This window comes from Mauremys mutica, chromosome 8 (genome assembly GCF_020497125.1).
Source record: "Mauremys mutica isolate MM-2020 ecotype Southern chromosome 8, ASM2049712v1, whole genome shotgun sequence".
Taxonomy (NCBI): Eukaryota; Metazoa; Chordata; order Testudines; family Geoemydidae; genus Mauremys; species Mauremys mutica.
The window spans coordinates 80,267,724-80,291,108 of NC_059079.1; the positions used below are offsets into that span (position 1 = coordinate 80,267,724).

General features: G+C 42.1%; 1 protein-coding gene across 2 annotated transcripts in view; it reads left to right on the top strand.

Annotated features, from left to right (window-relative positions):
• The window catches only part of LCP2 (lymphocyte cytosolic protein 2), a 58,409-nt gene that overhangs the window by 31,266 nt on the left and 3,758 nt on the right, over positions 1–23,385 (top strand). For both annotated transcript variants that reach the window (XM_045025994.1, XM_045025996.1), the window contains 15 exons: positions 5,471–5,533; positions 7,913–7,944; positions 10,714–10,751; positions 11,824–12,007; positions 13,029–13,129; positions 14,470–14,539; positions 15,698–15,781; positions 15,923–15,948; positions 16,040–16,059; positions 16,164–16,268; positions 16,676–16,706; positions 17,831–17,843; positions 19,110–19,245; positions 21,180–21,229; positions 22,506–22,609. In XM_045025994.1, the coding sequence (XP_044881929.1) occupies positions 5,471–5,533; positions 7,913–7,944; positions 10,714–10,751; positions 11,824–12,007; positions 13,029–13,129; positions 14,470–14,539; positions 15,698–15,781; positions 15,923–15,948; positions 16,040–16,059; positions 16,164–16,268; positions 16,676–16,706; positions 17,831–17,843; positions 19,110–19,245; positions 21,180–21,229; positions 22,506–22,609 (1,057 nt within the window). The remainder of the gene's footprint in view (positions 1–5,470; positions 5,534–7,912; positions 7,945–10,713; positions 10,752–11,823; positions 12,008–13,028; positions 13,130–14,469; positions 14,540–15,697; positions 15,782–15,922; positions 15,949–16,039; positions 16,060–16,163; positions 16,269–16,675; positions 16,707–17,830; positions 17,844–19,109; positions 19,246–21,179; positions 21,230–22,505; positions 22,610–23,385) is intronic.

The following is a 23,385-nucleotide window of genomic DNA, read 5'->3' on the forward strand; positions in this document are numbered from 1 at the left end:
CATGGTCAGAGTAAGAAACGGATCTGAACAGCTCCAAGCATTGGCAGGTAGTCAAAATATGAACTGAGATCCAAGCTTTATACTTGGCCTTCCTCTCTATAATGGGCTAAACCATCACCACAGATCTGAACACTCTGGAAGTTTGAGGAAGTTCAGATGCAGCTACATTTGGGGGGGGGTGACGCAATTGATGTCCCTATATTTGGCTGAATCAAAACTCAGATTTGAAGTCTGCAGCTTAGTCTCTTCTCAATTAATGCACACAGACTCCCATGGCACCTTCAGAATTCCTGAGAAGGTCTTCACTTATGTGAATTTATATTTGTATAAATATACCCTACATGTCAAATGTGACTAGTAATTCTGGATGCTTCTATTTTTGGGTGCTCAACTTGAGAAACTTTAAAGTGGCCTGATTTTCAGAAAGTGCTGACTGTCCATCAAAGCAGGCCCCTGCATAGGGTCTGAAGTTGAGTGCCAGAAACTGAGGGACCAAAACAGGCCAATCTCTTTTTAAAATGGATGTTCTGGGATGAACGTGCATGTATGCTCACTAGAAGCAGGAGAAACAGAAGAGATTTAGCTGGGAGTTTCAGTGAACTCTGAACTCAATATGATGTTATTGCATCTGCCCTGCAGAACTTGTTACCCAGGGGCAGAGCACAGGTGGCACAAGACAGTCAGATACTCTCTTCACTATACCCAGGGAATGGGATTTCCAGAGTGTAGGACTTTGCGCCCAGCTCCCTCATGTATCTTTCTACCTCTGGCCCCAATATTCTTGGGGTGGACTCTGCTTATACCCACAATGTTTGAAGTTAATTAGGCAAACAAGCTTGTTTGAGAGGATTTTGTTTCAACTTCCTTCCGATTCTAAGACGAGCGGCTGGTGGTGAAGGCAGAGAGAATGGTCCGAGAGTAACATTTTCTGCAAGTGTTGCTGCATGGCCTTATCCTGTCCTATCACCCACTACTCCCATCTCAAAAAGCAGTGTGGTTTTGATACTTCCTTCCTTACCTAGCTGCAGACCCAGCTGTCTCCGTGCCTGAATGTTCTATAAAAACATTTGTTACTAAGGGCACACGGTTCTCAGAAAAAGCAAGCAAGCAATGCTTTGCTCATGTCATTGCTAAGGCTTGGCTGAAGGCTTGTGATATATGAATTATTTCTGTTCTTACGATGCCTAGGAGTTCTAGTCATGGACAAAGAGGCCATTGTGCTAGGCACTGTACAAAATGCAGAACAAAGACTGTCCCTACCTCAAAGAGTATACAAGTGACAGCAGGTGGATACAGACAGATGGAGGACTACAAAGAAACAAGGAAAGAAGCAAAGATCATCTGCCAATATTATATCTAGGGAAAAACATTTTTCATCTGAGAAGAATGATATAGCAGGAAGTGTTTGACGCAGCAAGTAATGAATTTATTCCAGCAAGATGAGATGAGCAAACTGCTCACCAAGCCCTGCAATCTTTGCTCAGTGAAAATTCCCTCTGCAGCCAACATGGGGGTCAATGCTGCAAGCTCTCCATGGCCAGAAATCCCAGTACCTTTGATGTTCTGACTGGATATAGATTATTGGAGCTAGACTGGATGCTTTGTTTTGCTACTTAAACTGAAAAGAAATAGAAGATATAAACTACTCCCAAAGAGGGTATTAAAAAAAAGAGAATTGCTCATAAAAAAAAGTTTGCCATACTAATGAGTTTTTAAATCCTGTTCCCTGCGAACACACAACTACCCTGTCTACATACAATACCCCGGAATAGTTGCTGAGGTTGTAGGGAAAGTTGTATGTGTTATATGCTAAGGGAGAGGAGAAGGCTGGGTGCAGTCAGTTTCCTTATCAGTTGCAGCAGAAGGAAGTAGCTTGTGAAGATGTAGAGTCTGTCACTCCATGGAGGCAGGCTGTTTGACACAATTAAGAGGTTTTCCGAAACTTGGCGTTTCCTTGCTTTTTAGAGCTTCTGTTAGGGAGGACGTCAGACATATCCAACCTGAACCCCTTTTAAACAAGGATATTGTTTGTGGGATTCTAGAAAGGGCAAGTGCCAAATCTGTGCAAAACTCAGAACTCCAAACTGGTGCTTACAGAAAAGGAAGGTTGAAAATATTAATGCTTTGTGGCATCCTTCGTCCCACTTCCCCACTGTAGCAGGGTGGGTGGCTGGGTGTCCAGGACTTCAAATGACTCCATTTTCTAATTTTTCAGATAAAGTTAATATTAATTATCCTAAGTTATTATTTGACACTTGCTTACAAAATGCTAGGTCACCGTGGCACTTTGCATAGTGAGTAAGGACACGATCCTTTCCCTGAATTATTTCTAGTTTCACTGAGTACTGCAAGACACTATGTTGTGGGGCCAGGACGGGGGGGAAAAGAGAGGCAAGGAGGATGGAGAAAGGAATACTGAGAATAAGGTTAACATTGCTTGGGTGGTACTGGATGCAATATGTTAGTTCATTTTTTTTTATAGGCAGTACTTGATAGCTTGCATTTATTTCAGTTAATCTAACCTAACCGAACAAAACACTTAAGCATGTGCTTGATTTTAATGCAACTACTCCCAATGCATAAAATGAGGCCTGTGCAGAATCAGGACCATAGAGATGGACATATTTCCTGCCCCAAAATGCTCACATATTTAATGTTATTGCTTATTTCAGAAGGAATTAGAGGGTCCTCCTTTGAGGAAAAACAGAGAAAAAGGAAAATAAAAATAGTCAACTTAATTTTACACCTTAGCCATAATCAATGAATTTGACATATGAAAGATGCCAAAGTCACTGATCTACTTAAGGCCTGTGGTGTAATTGTACAGTAAGAAAAGATGCCACCATATTAGAGAAGTCAGAAGGGTTGTTTTTGTCAGGCACCAACCAAACAGGGTCTTGACTTTTTACAGTCAAATATTTTATTTCCATAATTGTTATATCTGACACACCGACATAAAAAAAAGAACTAGAAGTAGGTTGGATGTTTTTAATTATGTCGAAATTCAAGTCTCAAGAAGTGTTTTCAGCATCTGTGGGACTTTCCTAAGGTTATTTCCTGACCAAAGGCATAAGAGGAATTAAAAATAAGGCCATGACTCATCACAACTGTCTTTAAAACAAAATAAAACATTGAAGGGCAGGTTCACTACTGATGTTCGCTAGCACAGCTCTGTTGACTTTAGCAGAGTTGCATCCACTTACACTGGTGGTGAATTTGGCCCTGAGTCTCAGGGTACCTCTTGCAAAGGCAGCGAGTACAAATTACTCTCTTGGCTTCCATGGATTCTAGGGTTATTGTTTACTTTACATCACGAGCAATATTTGCATATCTGCTCCCAGGTAAAATGTCACTCACGTGACCCATCCCTAATGCTGCACACATGCACTACTGAAAAATTACATAAGTTATAGTGTCTCAGACCCCAAAATATTGAATGTATATGAATATTTTTGGCATAGCCTGCAAATGCTGGGCATGACCTAGGCTAGATTATCCTGTCTGCTTCTTCTTGTGGAAGGAATCCCGATTAGGTGAATCTGGCTGAAAAAGGAGAGTATAGAAGAGCCAGGAGTGATTATTCAACGGTGTTAAGACCTGCTCCCCCTCTGGTGAACTGCTGCTACATACATACCTGGCAACTATGCACTGTGAGCAGGGAAGGGGGCAGAACTCAAGGAACCTCCATGTAGTCTGCGTCAGCAGTTCTCAACCAGGGGTCTAAAGCCCCCATGGGGGCCACGAGCAGGTCTCAGGGGGGTCCACCAAGCAGGACTGGTATTAGACTCACTGGGGCCTAGGGCAGAAAGCTGAAGCCCCGCCACCCAGGGCTGAAGCCTAAGCCTGAGCAGCTTAGCTTTGTGGGGCCCCAAACAATTGCCCTGCTTGCTAACCTTTAAGGCCAGACCTGGCTTTTATAGGCAGAAAAACAATTGTTGTGGCACAGGTGGGCCATGGAGTTTTTATAGTGTATTGGGGGGAAAGGAAAAGGTTGAGAACCCCTGGTCTATCAGGTACCTTTGCTGCCACCATCCAGTATTCACTTCTTGTCTTTTTAAGATTTCAAGTTAAAAGGTTTCAACCCTTTCTCCCCAGAAACTGGAAACCCAGAGATACACTCTGGCATGTGCTAATTATTAGGTAGCATCCCTTCAAAAAGTGGTAGTTGGGTTGGTGTCTAAATACCTTATCAGATTTAGTCAGTTAGTGAAAAATACAAGTAACTTATTTATTACAATAAGAACAAATATAATCTAGAATGGAACTGGGAGCATTAGAGAAAAAGTTGTATAGACAGAAATTGCTGATCTTACCCTGACTTTGTAAGCAGGGGCGACTCCAGGCACCAGCACTCCAAGCGCGTGCTTGGGACGGCAAGCTGCGGGGGGCGCTCTGCCGGTTGCCGCTAGGGCAGCAGGCAGGGTGCCTTTGGCGGCTTGCCTGCAGAGGATCCACTGGTCCCGCGGCTTCGGAGGACCCCCCGCAGGCACGCCTGCGGGAGGTCCACCGAAGCCACGGGACCAGTGGACCCTCCGTGCTTGGGGCGGCAAAATATCTAGAGCTGCCCCTGTTTGTAAGTCTGTCTTGGAGCATCTTAATTATTTCTAAATATACATACATATTGTGCTGTAACCTGTGCATGCCCAGTGTCATCTCTCCCCACCTCCCCCCAAAACCCTGCTTCTGAGTCACTGGAATGTCTTTGGAGGGGTAGAGGTTCCTTAGAGAAAATGAGCACTCCCAAAGCCCACCTCAATCGATTATGTGGGAAGCTTCTGGGTCGAACTGCAATCTGAGCACTCTTCAGACTTTTCGGGTTCCCTCCTTGAGCTCTGCTAACCCTTCCTCAGGTAGCCCCTACCCCCAGGCAAATCCAGCCAGACCTTCTTTCTGACCCTCTGGCTCAAAGTTCCCTATGATGCCCCATCACCATTCCCAGATCTCCCTCTTTTGAGACTCACTCTCCATCTCTCGCCTGGACCAACCACCCCTGCCAGAGGCTCCCCCACCTCTTGTGATGTCACCAGCCTCAGCAGTTCCTTCACATTCATCCCCTACTTCCTCTAGTCCATTGAAAGCCCCTCTAGGACTCCATCACTCTGCCACAGGGGCCCCTCCACAAGTTTCTCTGCAGAAGCATTTGCTGTTCACCTCTTCATGGCTCACCCAAGTGATTAATCACAATGTTTCCATTTTTTTGGCCATTTTGTTTTTGACAAAAATACAATAGTGCATTGGGTATAGAGATAAGAATAGATATCAACCACCCGAGTGATGCAGCAGAATATGCTACCCTGCATTCACATATTTTATTTATCCAAAAGGAAGGGGAAGGAAAAAAATTTTTTAAAAGAAAAGTCAGATAAGTGAAAAAACCAATTAAAGAAGCATTGAACTAAAAGAAGAGAAGAAAGGTATTAAGGAAGTCATTTTTGTATAAGAGGTTTTTTGTTTGTTTATTTTAAAACAGAATTCTAAGTAAATTAAGTCAAGAAATCAATAGGAACGAAGGAAGAAGTTTCTTCCCAAAACGGTAAGTAAACCTTTCAGTCCTCTTTCTTTTGCAAACTATTAAGACAAAACTTTTCAGAATGATTTCCATTTGAGCTAATAGAAGCTCTCCAGTGTTATTTAATAGCAAAATCAGTCTCAGAAAACATGATAAAAAGAAATTTCAATTTATTTATTTCTACTGTTATTCATGTTAGTGCAGTATCTCATTAAGAGCCCAAACCTATAGTGACTTTCAGATTGAGTAATCCAATTGAGTTCAGTCATAGTACTCATGTGAGCAAATTTTCTCATGTGCATAAGTATTTATAACACTGGGCTATGTTTTGGCAAGTTAAGCTAATTACATTTATTTATTACTGTTTATAGTGCTAATATTAATGTTAGTATACTATCAGAGGTGTGCTTTAAAGACAAATTGTAATGAATAAAACAAAATAAAAATCACAATACATTGTAATATACAAGAACATGTATATCAGTATACTATATTTCAGATGGATAAAATTAAGAAAACCTTAATAGGAGATGTCTCTAGAGGATGTTGATATTAAGTTTTTGGTGAGAAAAGGCATGAGACTGCTTTAGATTTATTTTGAATATTTTTGAATGAGCATCAGCAGGTTCACAAATTAGCAAAGTTATTAATATAGTGAGGTTCTGTGTTCTATTTTAATAAAATATGGGATCTCTCATTCATTTGCTTGAGATTTTTCTAAGATGCTCAGGTGATTTAATAGATACTTTTTTAATAGATAATTTGTCAAAATGTCCTACAGAGCTCTGAAAAATCTCAGCTACTATGATAAATTTGGTTGAATTCCTCTCTGAATTTTATTTTTCAAGTCACCAGGCTCTAAACATCCATTATGGGATTCTTAGGATGGAAAGTTCAGGAAAAGGTTCTTATTAGGTCATTTGGGGAACCTTTTGAACTGCAGTCACCATAAAGAAAGGAGTATTATGAAAACACAACCGCTATGCTACAATAGGTAAAATAGTAGCGACAGACTTCACAACGGAGCCTTTAATCCCCAAAGTAATCCCTTCAGTCCTACATGTTGGTGTCTCCCTCCTGCTCCCCAGCTGATGAGAGTAGCTCCTGACACTGAGCCCTCTTAGACAGTACAGATTTTATAAATGCAGTAGGCACCACAATATAAACATAAACCACTATTAATAACTAAATTATTTATCCTATAAACCTTGGTTGAAATTAGCAAAATGCACTGGTCCTTGCCAAACCCCACAGATTAACACACATTTGGAGTTCCTGGCTTCCAGGGGCGGCTCCAGGCACCAGCACACCAAGAGCATGCCTGGGGCGGCAAGCGGTGTGCCGGTCACCATGAGGGCGGCAGTCAGACTACCTTCGGCAGCATGCCTGCAACAGGGGCGGCTCTAGGTATTTTGCCGCCCCAAGCACGGCAGGCAGGCTGCCTTCGGCGGCTTGCCTGTGGGAGGTCCCACAGATTCGGCGGCACGCCTGCAGGAGGTCCGCCAAAGCTGCAGGACCAGTGCATCCTCCGCAGGCATGCTGCCGAAGGCAACCTGCCTGCCGCCCTCGCGGCGACCGGCAGAGCGCCCCCCGCAGCTTGCCGCCCCAAGCACGCACTTGGCGTGCTGGTGCCTGGAGCCGCCCCTGGCCTGCAGGATGTCCGCCGGCCCCGCAGTTTCAGCAGCAATTCGGTGGACCTCCTGCAGGCATGCCGCCGAAAGCTGCCTGACTGCCGTGCTTGGGGCAGCAAAATACATAGAGCTGCCCCTGCTGGCTTTCCATTGCCCTACACCTTTTGTAGTCATTGCCACCGGTTCAAAATGACTATAGAGCATCACCATTATGATCTAGGTAGCATGGTGTTACAACCACTTTGCACATGTGTAATTAATTACTTGTGCAATTGACCACATGCGCAAATCTGGAGTTTTTAGGCCAAACTTGATCAAAATTAAGTATAACCAGAATAGCCCCCACTCCTGCAAGCACTTACGTACTTAACCATATGACAGTGAATAGTTCCCACTGACGTTAATGGAATTACTCAGTTAAAACTATGTGCAGGTCTTTGCAAGAATGGGGCCACATAGATGAAGGCTCAGAAAGTGAGATGAGATGCCAAACTTCTCAAACATTTCTCTCTCTCTCTCACACACACACACACACTAATTTGCCTCAAACTTTTTTCAAAATAACCTAGCCTGGATTAGGATCAGCTTTATGAAACTTCAGGAAGTTTATTTTTTAGCTTATTGGCAGAGTTAGTAGGGAAGACGGTCAAAATTAAGTTCACTTGTATAATGGAAGACTATCTTCAACTAATTATGCTATAGTTTTACTAAACTTAGACATATTTAGTTCATAATCATTAAAATTGAAAAAATAATTTTTATGTCATCACAGGACCCAGACGCAGAAGTTTGCTGACAATACAGGTAAATATGTACTTGCTATCTAAATATATAGTATTTAAAAAGATTAAAATATTAATTAGCTGCTTGCACAGTCTATTTACTGTCATTGCCATCCAACTGTCTTCATTCAAAATAAATTCTCTTATAAATATTTATGCTCAAAGATCTCATCTACCTTGAATTTAGCTCTACATTGAATACATCTGTCCAAGAACTTCCAGGATTAATTGCAACATAATGAGCCAACTTATTGTTGAAATTAGAGATGAGCATGAAGGAAAACCTCAGATCCAAACACACCCAAATGCTGGGGGCTATTGTAGATGGTGCCTTTAATAGACCTGGGAGTAGCACATGCCAGCAGGATGTGGGTGGAGTGTGTGCAAAGTGATGCAATCTCATGTTAGAACTGCTTGGGTTGTATCTGTTACCAAATAAGGAACATTACACTAGTTGATACCTTAATTCAATAAGGTTCTTAGACTGAGTGAAACAAGGTTCTGTAAACAGGTACGGTTGGGCCAGAAAAGTCCTTGGATATGTTTTCTTGGCAGGGGGATGCTCCAAATTTCCCCTTGCCTACCGAGGATGCTGGGAGTGCTCTTCATGCTGCCCCCCACCATACCTGCAGTGCTCGTTCGGGAAGGGAGGAGAGAATGACAACAAAGGGGGGAGATAAAGCAGACAGTGAGGAGAGAAGAAGAGGAAGGCGTGAAAGGCAGAGAAGGAGGGAAGTAGAATAGCAGAAGGTGAGGAGAGGTGAGCCCAGAGCAAGAGGAGAAAGACAGGAAGTCAAGAGAGCACAAGGGGTGAGAGGGAATGAAAGGAGAAACATCAAGCTGGAGAGTTAACAAAAAGATGTTTTAATAGCAGGGATGGAGGAACAATGGAGGGAAGAAAAGTGGAGAGAGAGAGATGCAATCAGGGAGCATTCATGTGATTATTGAACCTCTAAGGCACAATGTCCTACTCTCTTTGCAGCTGGACTTCATTAGGGGCTAAGCAGCTTCTACATGGCTTCCCTGCACTGAGCTTCCATTTTAAACATTTTACTAGCTGGGCCAAGAGCACCTGTACTTCCACAAGTTACTACTCCCCCATTGGTCCTATTGAAAATGGGTTAAAAAGGACACATAATTAGAGCCGAGCCAATAATGGATTGTTTGGTTCAGGGACCAAACTGAAAAAATTCTGGAAAAAAACCCTTTAGATTTGAACTGAAACTTAAATCTTTCTTCAAAAATTCTGTTGAATAAAAAAAGTCAAAATTCATTTTGGACAATTTTCTTGAAGTTTTTTTTCCCCTTCAGCCAAAACTATTTGCAGATTGGACCTGAATACACAAATACGTACAGAGACCCCCAAAAATTCTTTTCAGTTAAAAAAAAAAACTGGTATTTGAAAAAAAAGATTGTCCCGCTCTGCACCCAACTTTCCATATTAGCAACAAGATAAAGCATGAGATGAGAGGTTAACAGCTGAGTCAGTTCCAAATGCTTTATTCTTCAACTAGCATTTAAGTCTTGTAGGACACATCTCAGGCCTGGTCTACACTGCCAAGGTTTTTTTTTGCCAAAAGGCAGCTTTTGGTCATGAAACAGCAGAGGTGTACATATTTTGGGAGGAAACTCCTCAGTTAAACCGCTATAATAAAACCCCCTCCACGAGCATGTGCAAAGATTTCATCCCCAAAGTGCCAGTGTAAACACCTTGCTTGCTTTTATTGCTGTAATTGGCCTCTGGAGGTGTTCCACAGTGCCTGCAGTGACCTCTCTGCTCATTGTTTTGAACTCAGCAGCCATGAAGGCATTCACCCTTCCGCTTTCAAAGCTCCATTCTGACAGCTGGTGTGGTGTGATGCTCTGCTGTGGGACACAAAGCAAATCATTAACATGGAATGCTCCTGCTGTCTCCCCCACTAAGAATATAATGGCAAGCAGGCACTGTGTATGTAAGACACACACACACACACACACACACACTGTGCTGTGCAGAGACAGGGAGGGAGGTGAGGATTGATGTTGGGGTTTTCCCCTCCCCCGCCTCAGAACAGGTTGCTTTCGACAGCTGTCTGGACTTAGGAGACAGCATGCCGACACAAAGAACAGGAGTACGCACGGCACTTTAGAGACTAACGCACTCACTCTCCCGCAACATACATTGTCTGTCTCCTTCCTCGTCCCCTCCATACTCACTCTGTCACACATACTCTCCCGCACACTTCAGTTGAAAAGCAGCAAGCAATCTAGTAGGATGCCCATGGAACAATGGGATTGAGAAACCTGCATCATTTGACGCTGTACCTGCCACATGAGGCATTACAAACCCTTCCCAAAGCACCCTGAGACCAGATGCACAGTGGGATAGCTACCACAGTGCATTGCTCTGTGTCATTGCAAGAGCTGCTAGTGTGGATGCACTCCAATGACACAAGGAGCATAGCAAGGACATGCAATAGTGGTTTAACTAAAACACTTTAATAAAAGTGATATAACTTTTGGCGAAAAAACTTGGCAGTGTAGACATAGCCTCGGTCACAGCAGAAATCATGACACACAAGCGATGCTCAACTAATACCTTTCAACCAGAAGGTAACTGTAAATATGTGCACATAATTCCTGTTGGCTGCCATGGGAGCTGGCCACATCCCTCTCCTTGGGCAAACTGGTCTGTTATTTTGATTCTCTAATGGTTGCTATTTGTGAAGCTTAGTGCCTTTTTACCTGATGAGGCTTTGGTACTCGGAAGCCAACATGTGCTAACAGGTCCACGGTTATGTTTCTTACACAGGATGCTGTCAAGAAGAGGAAGAAGGCTGGTCGTCATTTGTAAGAATCACGTTTTAGATCACTTAACACTCAAAGCAGATTCTCTGTTCCCTTAAGCGCCATCAATTCCTGTGCTATCCACTCCCAACAGAAAGGGAAAGAAGAAAATGTGCTGGGAGTTTCAAAAGCACCCAGTGCTTGCCTAATTCTACACCCTTGAAGTCAATGGCAGTTTTATCATGGACTTCAGTGGGAGCAGAGTTAACCCAGTCCTCAGCATTTTTTAAACTTCCACCCTCTAGGTTAGTGAGAAATTACACTGAATATTACACCATTTACAGATCAGTGACAAGATCCAGATCAGGGACAGCACATCCCTACGGCCCCTTTGCCTGCAGGTACCGCTCCCCACAGCTCCCATTGGCTGGGAACAGAGAACCCCAGCTACTGAGAGCTATGGTGGGCAGTGCCTGTGTATGGTCGACGTCAGCAAAATGTCTCGTGGTCCACAGTCAGATTAACCTGATGGGCTGCGTGTGGCCCGCGGGCCGCAGGTTGCCCATCACTGTCCTATCAGATCTCACAAGCTATACCTATTTGGGCTGGGTCAGAACCATATAGCTGCCTGCATTAGGGGCTACAAAGCCCCTAACAAAGACCTGCTGTCTCAGGAAGGAGCATTAAGGAAGAGTGCACCACTGAATGATTGCCCCAGCTTGGTGCTAGGAGGCACCTTTTGACATCGGTTGGATGAGATATAAAACTGAAGTCCTGTACATCCTCTGACTTTCTTTAATCGTAGTGGCTTGGGAGATGGGTCTGGTATGAGACCCTAGAGAGACCAAAAAAAAAAAATCAGCTAAGTAACTTTCTCTCTTGTTAAGCTTCCTCTGGAGTTCCTATTGTAAAAGGATATTCATTTCCTATCCTAAACTGCTGTGCAGTGCTATGCTCTATGCAAATGTTGACACACTCCATCACTTCTTTGATGAAGGGATGAAACAATCCCTGAGCGCCGGTGATAAAATTTGGTATTCTGAACGATGAAAGACACTACCATATAAAAAACAATCTCATTGCATTAAGTTATGTAGTATCTAATTATTGTCTGTTTTTCACTTGCATATGGCAGGAAGAAGATGATGATTATGAAAGCCCAGATGAGGAACAGGAACAAGACGCTGATTATGAATCACCAACTGATGAACCAGGACATGACAGTGATGATTATGAACCTCCTCCATCCAACAATGACGTAGCACCCCATAATGTCATATTTCCTGCCAAGTCAATTCCAAGCAACACTGAGTACATAGGTAACTAGTGCAAAATGTAATTTTGGAAGGGATGAGATATTTTAGGAAATTGGTAATAGAGCCTTTCACTAGAACTGTTTGTGCATTTTCTAAATGTCTTAATTGAAAAAAATATAAATTTGTGGAAACTCTGGGATGTCTTCTAAAACAGGCAACTAAGAGAAAAAGCATTAAACTTCTGGTCTTACCACACTGAGGTTTAGGTATATTGAAAGGAAAGCTTAGGAGTTCACTTTGCTGGATAGAGGCCTTATTAGTTCTAGGCAAAGCAATTAAGCCCATGAGCAGTCTTAATGAATATACATGTTAAGTTAAGCACATGCTAAAAATGAGTCATAGAAAGAAAGATGCCAGAAGGTTTATTTCTTTTTTAAAAAACCCACAAAAAAACCCAAAAAAAACAGGTTACTGAATTTTGCCCTGGTTTTCAGTAGGATCAAGGCTGGGACTTTAGTTTGGGATCTGCATCAAGATAACCACACATTTTTCCTCATTTAGTATGATGTTACACTATGTAACTAGTGCAAGATACAGTGAAAATATTTGTAAGTATTATAAGTTTATACCACTTCTGTGTGGAGTTGACTTGGTCCCAGAGCATATTGTGCATACACTTGTCATTTTCTAGTTCTGATTCTCCATTGGCCTACACCTGTGAGGTCATTTACTTCAGTGCAAAACACTACCATCTAGACTGGTGTATTTTATACTTACTGTGCAGTGGTGTGAGTGAATACGTAAAGTGCAGGCCAACAGAGCACTGAGCCTGGTATGTGTGCACGCAATACCAGAGTGGCATTCAAGTCATCAGGCGTAAAAAGGACACGGAAAGTAAAACAATTTGCCAGAGTCACTATGGATTTACACAGATGTAACACAGCAAAATTGGATTCTTCATGTAATGTAAAATTACATAACCATAAACTAAACTTAAGAATGAAGATCTAATGAGGGAGAAATAAAATAGCTTTTTTTGTGTGTTTAACTGTTCAGTTTGTGATTTTTATTTTTATTTTTTTAGATAGACCTGCAAATGCTAGACCATCTCCCCAGCCTCCTATTCCACCACAGCGACCTGGCCCATCCCCTGTACCAGCATCATTTGCGGGTAGAGGCACTCCTGTATGTTTCTTTTCTTAAACAATACTTCATTTGTTTCCTTTGCATTATCTCCTAGATGGCCCAAGTATAATTCCATATCCAACATAATGATTGTGTGTGTAGAAAGAGGAGGAAAATTGTTTTGGCTATAAGAATAATTATTTTTTGCTAAAATGATTACTTCTTTGTGAAACAAATATGTGAAAATTGTTTCATACTGCAATGTTGCCATATACACTGGCAATTAGTGACCATTTGCCAATTCTCAAGAAAATTGTAGCCTTTGAACACCTTGTTTAAGCAGTACTCTAGCTTTCCCCAAGAGGGCTTGATCTTGAAAACCCTCACTTCCATTGGCCATCCCATTGAATTTGGCAGCACTCCATGGAGGGGGAAGGGTTTACAGGATCTGGTGCTGAATGAGATGGAAAGGTAAGAGCACTGAACTGACTCAAAGGCAACAAGCAAAGTTAAGGATAAAGAAGTGCCATTGCCCTCCCCTGCTGAAGGCTGGACAGTTTTCTTAGATACATTCAGAATTCATCAACATCCACTGGGTTAACAGAATTATCCTTTCCCTAATTTGGCAGATTAAGGCTTTGATCTTGCAAGCACTGAGCTGGCTATACAAACTCTCTATATTCCAGCACAAATGTGCATGAAAGCTATACATGGATACAAGTAAAGCTAATCAGTAAGCACCAAACTCCCTACTGAGTGGTATGAAGTCTGCTGTACCTCTCGCCTCCATTACTTGGAAGACCATATAATGAAACTCCAGCAAGAATAGGTGTGTCTGAGGAAACACAGGCTTAAGTGCAATCACCTTCATCGTTTTCATGAGATACTCAGTAACACATTCCTCTCTTTGGTCTCAGTCCTGCCGCTAGGAACTTGACAGCCCCTGACACTGAAGCTCTCTCCTTAATGCAAGACTAGACTCCCGTGCTCTCCTTGGTCTGCGCATCCCTTTTGACCTTGAATTTATATGCACAAAAGTCTGCATCAGGAGTTAAACAAGACTATTCTAGCTACTCCTCCCTCCTGCCCCTGACATGCTCCCAACCTGCCCTGGATGGAACTCTGCACTAAGGGTTTCCTGCAAAGGGGCAGAGAGATGACAGAGGCAATGCTGCAGTTACCAGAAAAGGCCTTTTACCTGATAGTATTCTGCAATGGGTGTATGTGTGTGGGGGAAGACACCCTAATGGCCCTTTGGGCTCTAACAGATGCATAGGTTGACAGCTGGGGCAAGGTGATTTTGGTGATGTATTCAGTGGCCACAGAGGATAAGATGAAAATCCTTGAACTCTGTACATTTAGAGAAGAGTTTAATCATTTGAAAAAAACATTTGTTTTAGATGTCACCTTACCCTCCTCCATCAAGCAATAATGATGTGAATAGAGATAAAAGTGCCAAGCCTTTAAAACGTAAGTGAAAATATTTGTCTGGGTTTTTTTAAGACATGGCATAATGCATATTTTCATGGTCTCCAGCTAGAGCTGTGTTAGTGTCTCTATCTCCCTATGATGGGGTGCTCTACTCACTGGTGGATGGCACTGCCTCCTGGTAGTGCTGGGAATTTGTTCTGCCAGGCCAATGCCCCTTCTGCAGTTGCACTCTGTGTCTCTTAGCCTGCAGCCCTTCTCTGGCTCCAGGAGCTCCTGCTTATTCTTCTGGGGAATCAAAGTCTTCCAGCACAAATTGTCCCAGGCAAATGGCTCTTCACTGCCTGGTCTGTGTCACTTCCCCAGTGGCTGGGAGGGAAACCCAATCCCATCTTCTACTCCAGGTTCCTGCCCAGGGGTCATCTCATCAGCAGCCAAGGTATGCCCTATCCCACACCATGCTGCTTTCCCCCAGGCCTCTCTTACCTTTCTGACCAGCCCAAATTCCCTCCTCACAGGGAATAACTGCAAACTACTTCCCTGCAAAGTCTCCCCCAATGTTCTGGGCTTTATACAGGCTCCTCCTACTCCTGCCCAGCTGAGTCTTGTCTCTAATTAACCCCTGCTGCCTGGCTCCTTCTCCAGGTGCAGCCTAATTTCTCCAGGTGCAGTTAATTGGCCTACCTGGTCACCTTAACCCCTTCAGGCCTTGTGTGGGGTGGACACACCCCTTGCTGACTCCCCAAAAGCAATGAAAAAAATATTTCCATTGATAATAATCAAATTTATAGATAAGCAGAATTTCTTACTTTGTCTAAGAACTTAAAGTTTGATTTAAGGATATTTATTTTGTATATTTTGACAATTTGTGTTTTAATGGTTATAAAGCTTTAACTTTTTGAATGTCAGTGTTTACTATCATTAAATAATTAGTCTGTCCCCTCCATTGTCTGACATCCCCCATAATTTTGTGCAACTGAAAATTTAGAATAAAATATTTTTAAATGCTTTAAAACATTAATATTGTCCATCAACATTATAAAAAAGCAAACACAAAATTCAGCCAACTTTAACTATTTATGAGCCTTAATTATATTGCTTGCAACTCTAAGAAGGGATATCAGATCGTGACAGCTACAATACAAAATAAAGGTGTGTTACTTGTATTAGCACAATATTTTACATAGTATTTATGTTTAGCCCCAGCTCCTTCTATAGACAGACGTACAAAACCCCCATTGGATCGTCCTGGGCCAACGTTTGAAAGAGACAGCCCAGCAGCAGGTCAGTATCTGTTCATGCTAAATTCATTTTGCACCAGAAAAGGTATCAAAGCCAAGCCTGGCGAGCCTCCACTATTTCACAGAACTTATAATGAATTATCTAAGTTTTTTTTTTTAAAGTGTTGTTTTTTATTCTTTTCAGGGAAGAGGCCAGTGTTTCCTGACAAGGTAAGAGGCCATTTGGTTGTTTTTTATTGTACCTGGATCTATTTTAAAACATACTTATATGTTCTTGTAACTTTTCCTTACTGTTTTACAGCCCATGGCACCACAACTAAGGTAAGACATTAGCCTCTGGGTGACATACACTATCAGTGTTACCAAATTATATTGCAGTGAAGAGCATTTGACCTTTGCTGAACCATCTCTCTCTTGTATTTTAGATCTCTTGGAGAACAGCTAGCAAAGATACAGAAGCCTCCCATACCACCAGCTGATAAACCAGAAAGAGGCAATCCAGTCCCTGGAAGGAAGCCACCACCCATAAAGTAAACATTTATTTTTAAATGTTAACACAACTATTTTTTACTATTTTCCACAACAATCTGGAAAACATAATTAGTCAATGTCAGCAGAGACACCACTGCCTAAGAGTGTTGCAATGATGCCTACTTTATTGTAATGTGAAAAAGCCCTGGCTTTTTAACGGCCGAACGCAAATACAGCAGTGCTTGCCTCATCCAAAAGGCCACATTTAAGGCCCAAAGTATGGCTCACTTCAGCCAAGTTCTAGAAGGGAAGAGGAATGTTATCCATGATTTGTGTCTGCAAAAACTGACATCAGCTTAAGTCTCAGCTGAAAACATGGCTCACTATACATATGGATAGAGTGTCATTTTTGCACACTTTCTACATCTAAAATTCACATTTGGTTTCTTCACCTACTTCATTTTAGGCAAGGTTGGGCACCAGAAAGAAGATATGATGTAAGTATATTTCAGAGAGAACACTATTTTACAGTTAGAAGATTTTAAAGTATGTGTTACAATAGAATTATAAAACTTGCTGGTAAGCTGGTACTCCTGTTTAACATGGACTAGTTCCTTTAAATACTCATGTAGTAGAACCTCAAAATTACAAACACCAGAGTTACAAACTGATCAGTCAACCACATACATCTCATTTGGAATCGGAAGACTCAATCAGGTAGCAGAGACAGAAAAAGAAAATATTGTAAAGTTTATTACTGTGTTAAATGTAAACTACTAAAAATAAAGGGATAGTTTAAAAAAGATTTGATAAGGTAAGGAAACTGTTTCTATGCTTGTTTTATTTAAATAAAGGTGGTTAAAGCAGCATTTTTCTTCTGCATAGTAAAGTTTCAAAGCTGTATTAAGTCAATGTTCTGTTAACTTTTGAAACAACAACCATAATGTTTTGTTCAGAGTTACAAAAATGTTCAGAGTTATGAACAACCTCCATTCTCAAGCTATTCATAACTGAGGTTCTCCTGTAGTTCCTTCCTACCACAGAGCTTCACTTTCAGTCAGTTTCCTCCACACAAATTTGCTCCAGGACAGTTTAATCCCTGGACATGTTATTTTAGATATTAGAGGCATTATAAAGAAAAGGCAGAGAGTCAAGGTCCAGATTTTTATTTTTAAAGTTACTAGTGATTTTGTATACCCCAGTTTTGGCTCCCCGACTTGATATATCTTAAAGGAACCTGATTTTCAGAGAGTGCTGAACATCTGCTCCGGAAACTATGATAATTTACCTCCACTGAAGTTCTGCCCCCTGACCTCTTTAAACTGTTTCAAGTTAGGTGCCCAAAAATGGATGCACCTAAATCACTACTCACTTTTGAAAATCTAGACCTGTGATTTCCTTGCCTCAGTACCACAATTAAAAAAATTAATTTGGTGTTTCACAAAGACAAATATATCAATATATTTGGTAAATATAGGCAGGCAATTTTGAATTACGTGCATACTCAAAAATCACTGACTTTTCTATTGTAGCTTTTGTAAAGAGATAATATTTTTAGCAGTTATGATATTATAAACCTCTTAATGTTCATTGTTGTTGTTTTTTTCCCCTCTCCCCCCAGGAAGATGATGAGTGTAAGTGCTTAAAAACTTTTACATTCTTTCTTTGTCTCATTTTCTCTCTCTGTTAAAAAGCTCAAATGAAACACTGAGCAGATCTATTTATAGTTACTGCTATAAAACAAAAAAGGTAACACTGCATAACTTGACAGATTGTAGAAATCTTCAAAAATCTCGCACAAACTTAAGTAATGAAGCCACAAAAGACAAGAAGTTGGAGCATATCAACAATTTCTTCCAGTCCGCCAGTTACAAGACACCAGTATTTGCTACGCGCATCTAAATGTATTACAATTTTATAACCATGAACTTAGTATATATCTGCACAGTTATTTCCATTGAGCACCCAAAAAGCAGGAATGAAAACCTAGTGGCCTCTTGATCTACTATAAGATAATTGGCCAAACCCTGCTTGCATTCTTCCAACGTATAGTGCTATCAACTTCATGTGAGGATAGTCCTAATGACTTGAAAACAAAGAGAGTAGTATTTGGCTCAAATAATAATAACAGCATTTATAAGTTACCTGACCTCACAGTCCCTGAGATGCTTTATAAAAAAATAATGGATATGAACCAAAGCTGCAAAATTCACTTCTTGCTTTCCAACATGCCAAAAACTAAGGTTGACTATATCAGAGTTTTGGTTCATCCCATTAAAAATTGAGGCCATTTACACAATTCTGATCTGAATTCACATTCTGAACCTCCACCCCTAGTGACAGTTCAACCCAGGCTGAGAGTAGTGCCAAAGGAGAGCAAGTTTCTCATGCTATGGATCTTTGGCGTGGAAGCCCAATTGTCTGCTGACCCATACAATGAAGATGGCACCAGAACACAAATCCCTGAGGAGGAGGATGCACAATAAAGATCCAATGGTCAGCAATGCCATGGCAGAGAAAGCTGACTAGGAGGCTTTGTCTTTAATTTTAGTGTAATATTTTAGGTAATGGGGTTTCTAAAGCTGGACTGAAGCTTATCTAATGTTTCAGAAGCAAACAGGATTAAAAAACCTGCAAATTTTCTACTGAATTTTCCACTTCTAAAATGAATACACAAGAATAAACCGTCTACCATCAATAAGTTCATATTCCAAGACCCAGTATATTGTTCTGAAGGTCATTTTAATGACCGATTGCTCCATTGCTTGTATCTGATTAGATGGCCCTCTGCAATGTGATAGTATTAGTTCACTTCACCCCTCTTTACAAGCTGCTTTTACGAGTACCCATGGTAACCTCATGCTAATATTTTTAGCTAGCTCTACTTTTCCTCTTCACAGCAATCCCCCAGAGACCAGCACCACAGCTGTCTTTGCCTCCCTTCAGCTCCAACACATTTCCTTCAAGGTCTGTCAAGCCACCACCTAAACACAGTCCTTCAGGATCCAACAGTATGCCTGGATCATATGCAGAAAGGTTTGTTCCACTAGTTATTGACTCACTTATTTTGATCTATTACTTGTTAAGGAATGAAACAGTGTTTCTCAAACTGGGGCTGCCACTTGTGTAGGGAAAGCCCCTTGCAGGCCGTGCCGGTTTGTTTATCTGCCCCATCCACAGGTCCAGCTAATCGCGGGTCCCACTGGCCACGGTTCGCTGCTCCAGGCCAATGGGAGCTGCTGGAAGTGGCTGCCAGTACGTCACTCAGCCTGCGCTGCTTCCAGCAGCCCCCATTGGCCTGGAGCGGTGAACCGCAGCCAGCGGGACCCACGATTGGCCAGACCTGTGGACGGGACAGGTAAACAAACCAGCCCGGCCCGCCAGGGGCTTTCCCTACACAAGCGGCGGCCCCAGTTTGAGAAACACTGCTGTATATAGTGCTGTACAAGACCCAAAAGAACACATGATTACTACCCAAGGAGTTTAATATCTACAGGCCAGAACGTTAACCTACCAGGCCAACCCTTCTGCTTGCTTGGGGCTGTTTCCACCATTTTAGGGGAATCCCCCAATTCTGTAAAGCCATCTTACCCAAGACCTTAAGTCTCTATGTAATTCAAAGATACAGACAATACATATCAGATACACTAGGATACTCTTAGTTCTACATTAAAAGAGGACTATATTAGGGCCTCTTTGGTATGAACTACAATTAGACTCTAATTCTGGGTCCTTCAGTTTTTGAGTGCCCCACTAAAGACATTTATCTATTTCTCCCATTCTTTGTCTGCCTTGTCTATAGAGATTGTAAACTCTTTTAGGGGCAGAGATTGTCTTATTATACATCTGTACAGTGCCTATCTCAGTGAGGTCCGGATCCCAGAAGGGGGATTCTAGGCATTACTGTAGCACTTGCAGTTCCCATTGACTTCAGCTGGAATTGTGGGTATTCAGTCCCTCTTAAAAAAAAAAAAGTCAGACTTTAGATGTCTACCATTGGACGTCCAAAAATTAGATGCCTCTTCTTAAAAGAATAGCCTGAGACACTAATATACATTTTAGTCAGAGCCTTTTTTGCAGTACATCAAAAGAGAGGTTCATTTGAACACAGGAAAAGAGGAGCCCTTGGCAGTGGGGTCTTAGTGAGGTGAAACTTTTCGGGGAAAAAGAGATAAGATCTGATAAACTCATTGTTGCCTTTGGCTGCTGTCATTTTGGGACTGCCAAGAGAGCTGGTTTCAATTATAGAAATTTCTAACAGGAAGCGGAAAAGGCACCTATAGAGCTTATAAAGAGGGGCTGAATAGTTCAGCAAGAGCAGAACAAACAAACTAAACATAGATGAGGCTAGAAGTGTGAATTCAGTCACTGGTACAGCTCTTGTCAAGTTTTTGCACCTCTTGGAACTTGAATGTTTGAGTGATGCTTGTTCTTCAGCCAAGGGGAGGGGAGGAACACACACAGAAGGGGGGAAGTTTGGGGGAAATTCCAGAATGAGTAACAGCTTGTAATTTTGCTTCATATACTCCCCTTATGAGGAAAGGGCTTGGGAGGGGGTCATGGGCTGGAAACCCAACAGAGATATAGGTTCTAGAGGGAAATTAGGTTCCAATTGTACTGATCCTGAAATGGTCCCTATAAGAGTAATAGTGCCATGGGCTGTCCCTTGCCCCTTATCTCCAAGTGCCAGGCCTCAAGAAGAGTTAATAGTGACCTTAATTACCATGTGAATTTTCATACGGGGAAGACCAGGACGTCTATCTGCCATGGGTGCTAAAAAGAAAGGAGAATGGAACCCTTTGGGGACATGCACTATGTATGCTTCCATCTTTGTACTGCATGTAGCACAAAGGGGCCCAGGTATGGATCTGTGCCTCTGGGAGTTGCCACAGTATAACACGTTAAATAATATAATTATAGCAACATACCCTATGTGTGTTAAACTTCAATTTCATTGATTTCTTTAACAGTACTAACAGCCTTTCTTCAAGCGGATCACTACCACCACGCTTTCAGCTAGGTTTGTATTCTGTGAGCCTGGATTTCCACTCCAAACATAATGAAGTTGCAGCGGATGATATCTGTCATGGACGTTCAACTTCTGGATTTAATAGCAATAAAAAACTATTAAGTACAGTGCTTAAAGTGGGTGGGTGTGGGGAGGAGCATTCCCACCCCAGCAGGAGTAAAGAATGCATTTTATTTGCATATTAGATGCTCTGGTCTGTCTCTTTACTCCTGCAGCAGCAGCACCACAAGGGTCTCTGGAGGGAACACTTTAAGCATCGTTTTACCAGAACTGCTACTCCCAGATTACGATAGACCCCTAACTTTTTCAGATCACTTTAAGCATTGGTTAGTTAACTCTTTAGTTCATTTAGTCTATGTTTAAGGTGGTTTTTTTTTCCTTGTTAAATTTTGGCACTACTGTCAATTTAGTTAAGGCACCGACAAAATTTGATATAAGTGTTTGCTTCGCTAGAACTACAATTTAAGAGCACTAGTCTCAGATTACTATCCATTGACTACAATCATTCTGAAGGTCCCATGTGATTATATCATTCCAATAATGATTTGTGTGATGGTAGGGAAAAGCAATGAATGTTTCAGATCTGAATAATACTACATCAATATCTTGGCTGGTATGAAAAACATTTCCAAGGTGAAATTAAGGTTGTCTCAGCTACATATTTAAATTGGCAAAAAATACTGTAATTAAAAATATGCAACATTGAAAATCATAATCTCTTGGCATAACATTCAACAATGTTCAACACTGGTAGCTGTTACCATTTAAACTGTTCAAGGTTTCCACAAAGAGAAAAAAAAGCAGCAATTTTTTTCATCTCTCCAATACAATTTTATAAACTTCTAGCAGGGCAACCTTGTGGTTTGTAACTGTAGAAGTTCAGGTTAGCTGTAATTAGGGTAACTGAAGATACAGTCATAATTAAATTATTGAGATATAGTTCATCATCTGTAATTCCTATTTCAAATATAGTTGCCTTTGAGGCATCCATAGCTACTGAAGTTCCTTTAAGATCCATGGGAGTGATCCTCATGTATACTGACGATGAATTTGTCCCATTACATAAAGAAATCTAGGTCAGATTCTCAATTACACTAAGTGGGAGCATAATTTTCACCCACTTTACGGCCCCTTATGCTGCGTGAGTGGTATAAAGAGGCCTTGGTATAAGTGAGAATCCAAGTCCTAAACTACACTCTAATATCTGCTGCATAGACTAAGTTTTATCTTTCTGTTTTTAATTTAAATTTGTTCTGGAATTTTAAAGGTAACATCAATAGAACTCCTTCAAAAGGCCCAGCAGATTGCAGACCTCCATTACCAATTCCTAACAGGCAGATTGTGCAGCCACCAAGCATGGAGGAAGACGAGGTATAATAATATGACTCAGAGGTGGGGGTGGTATATGGAGTCAAGTGCCCCCTCCCCAGATTTTGCTTGGCCTGTGGGGGGAGAGGAAGAGGGGCTCCCTTCTCCGGCTGTACTTGCCCCGCAACATGCTTGGCCCCTGTCCCTCAGAGCCAGTTCAGGCCAGGAGCAGAAGGGGTGGGACCAGCCACTTCTCACACTGTCCACTCAGGGTCTCATTGCTCTGTGTAGTGTGGCTGCCTGAAAGAAAGCCCCTCTCCCCACAGCCCATTTCTGGCTTACTCAGCCTGTCCCCCCAGTGCTGAGCCTGGGCGGGGAGCAGCCCACCACTTCCCAGATGGGCTGTCTCTCAGGCAGTTGCCGTGCTGCATGCAGCAGCGACTCATAGCGACTGGCTTCAGCCACATGAGAAGCAGCTCCATCCTGCTCCTCACACAGGCCTGGTCGCCAGGGAGAATGGCCAAACATGCTGGGGGGAAGGCACAGTGGGAGAAGGACAGAGCACCCTCCCTCTCTCCCGTTCACGTAACCGTGGTGGAGCAGGGAGAGCAGGGTGGAGGCGCTTGCTCGCCAGAGGAGACGTGTGGTGCAGTCACATGTCATCCCCTTTAGACTGTGGCCCCCAATATGGGGAGGAATGAATCGTCTATGATGTGCAAAGTGATTAGGATTAATGTCTGTAACAGCAAATCAACTAAACGTGAGACAATTTTTTTCCCTAAATTGGTTTTCTGGTCAGTTATTCTTTGGTTTACACTCTTGCATTTGCTGTTGGTTTC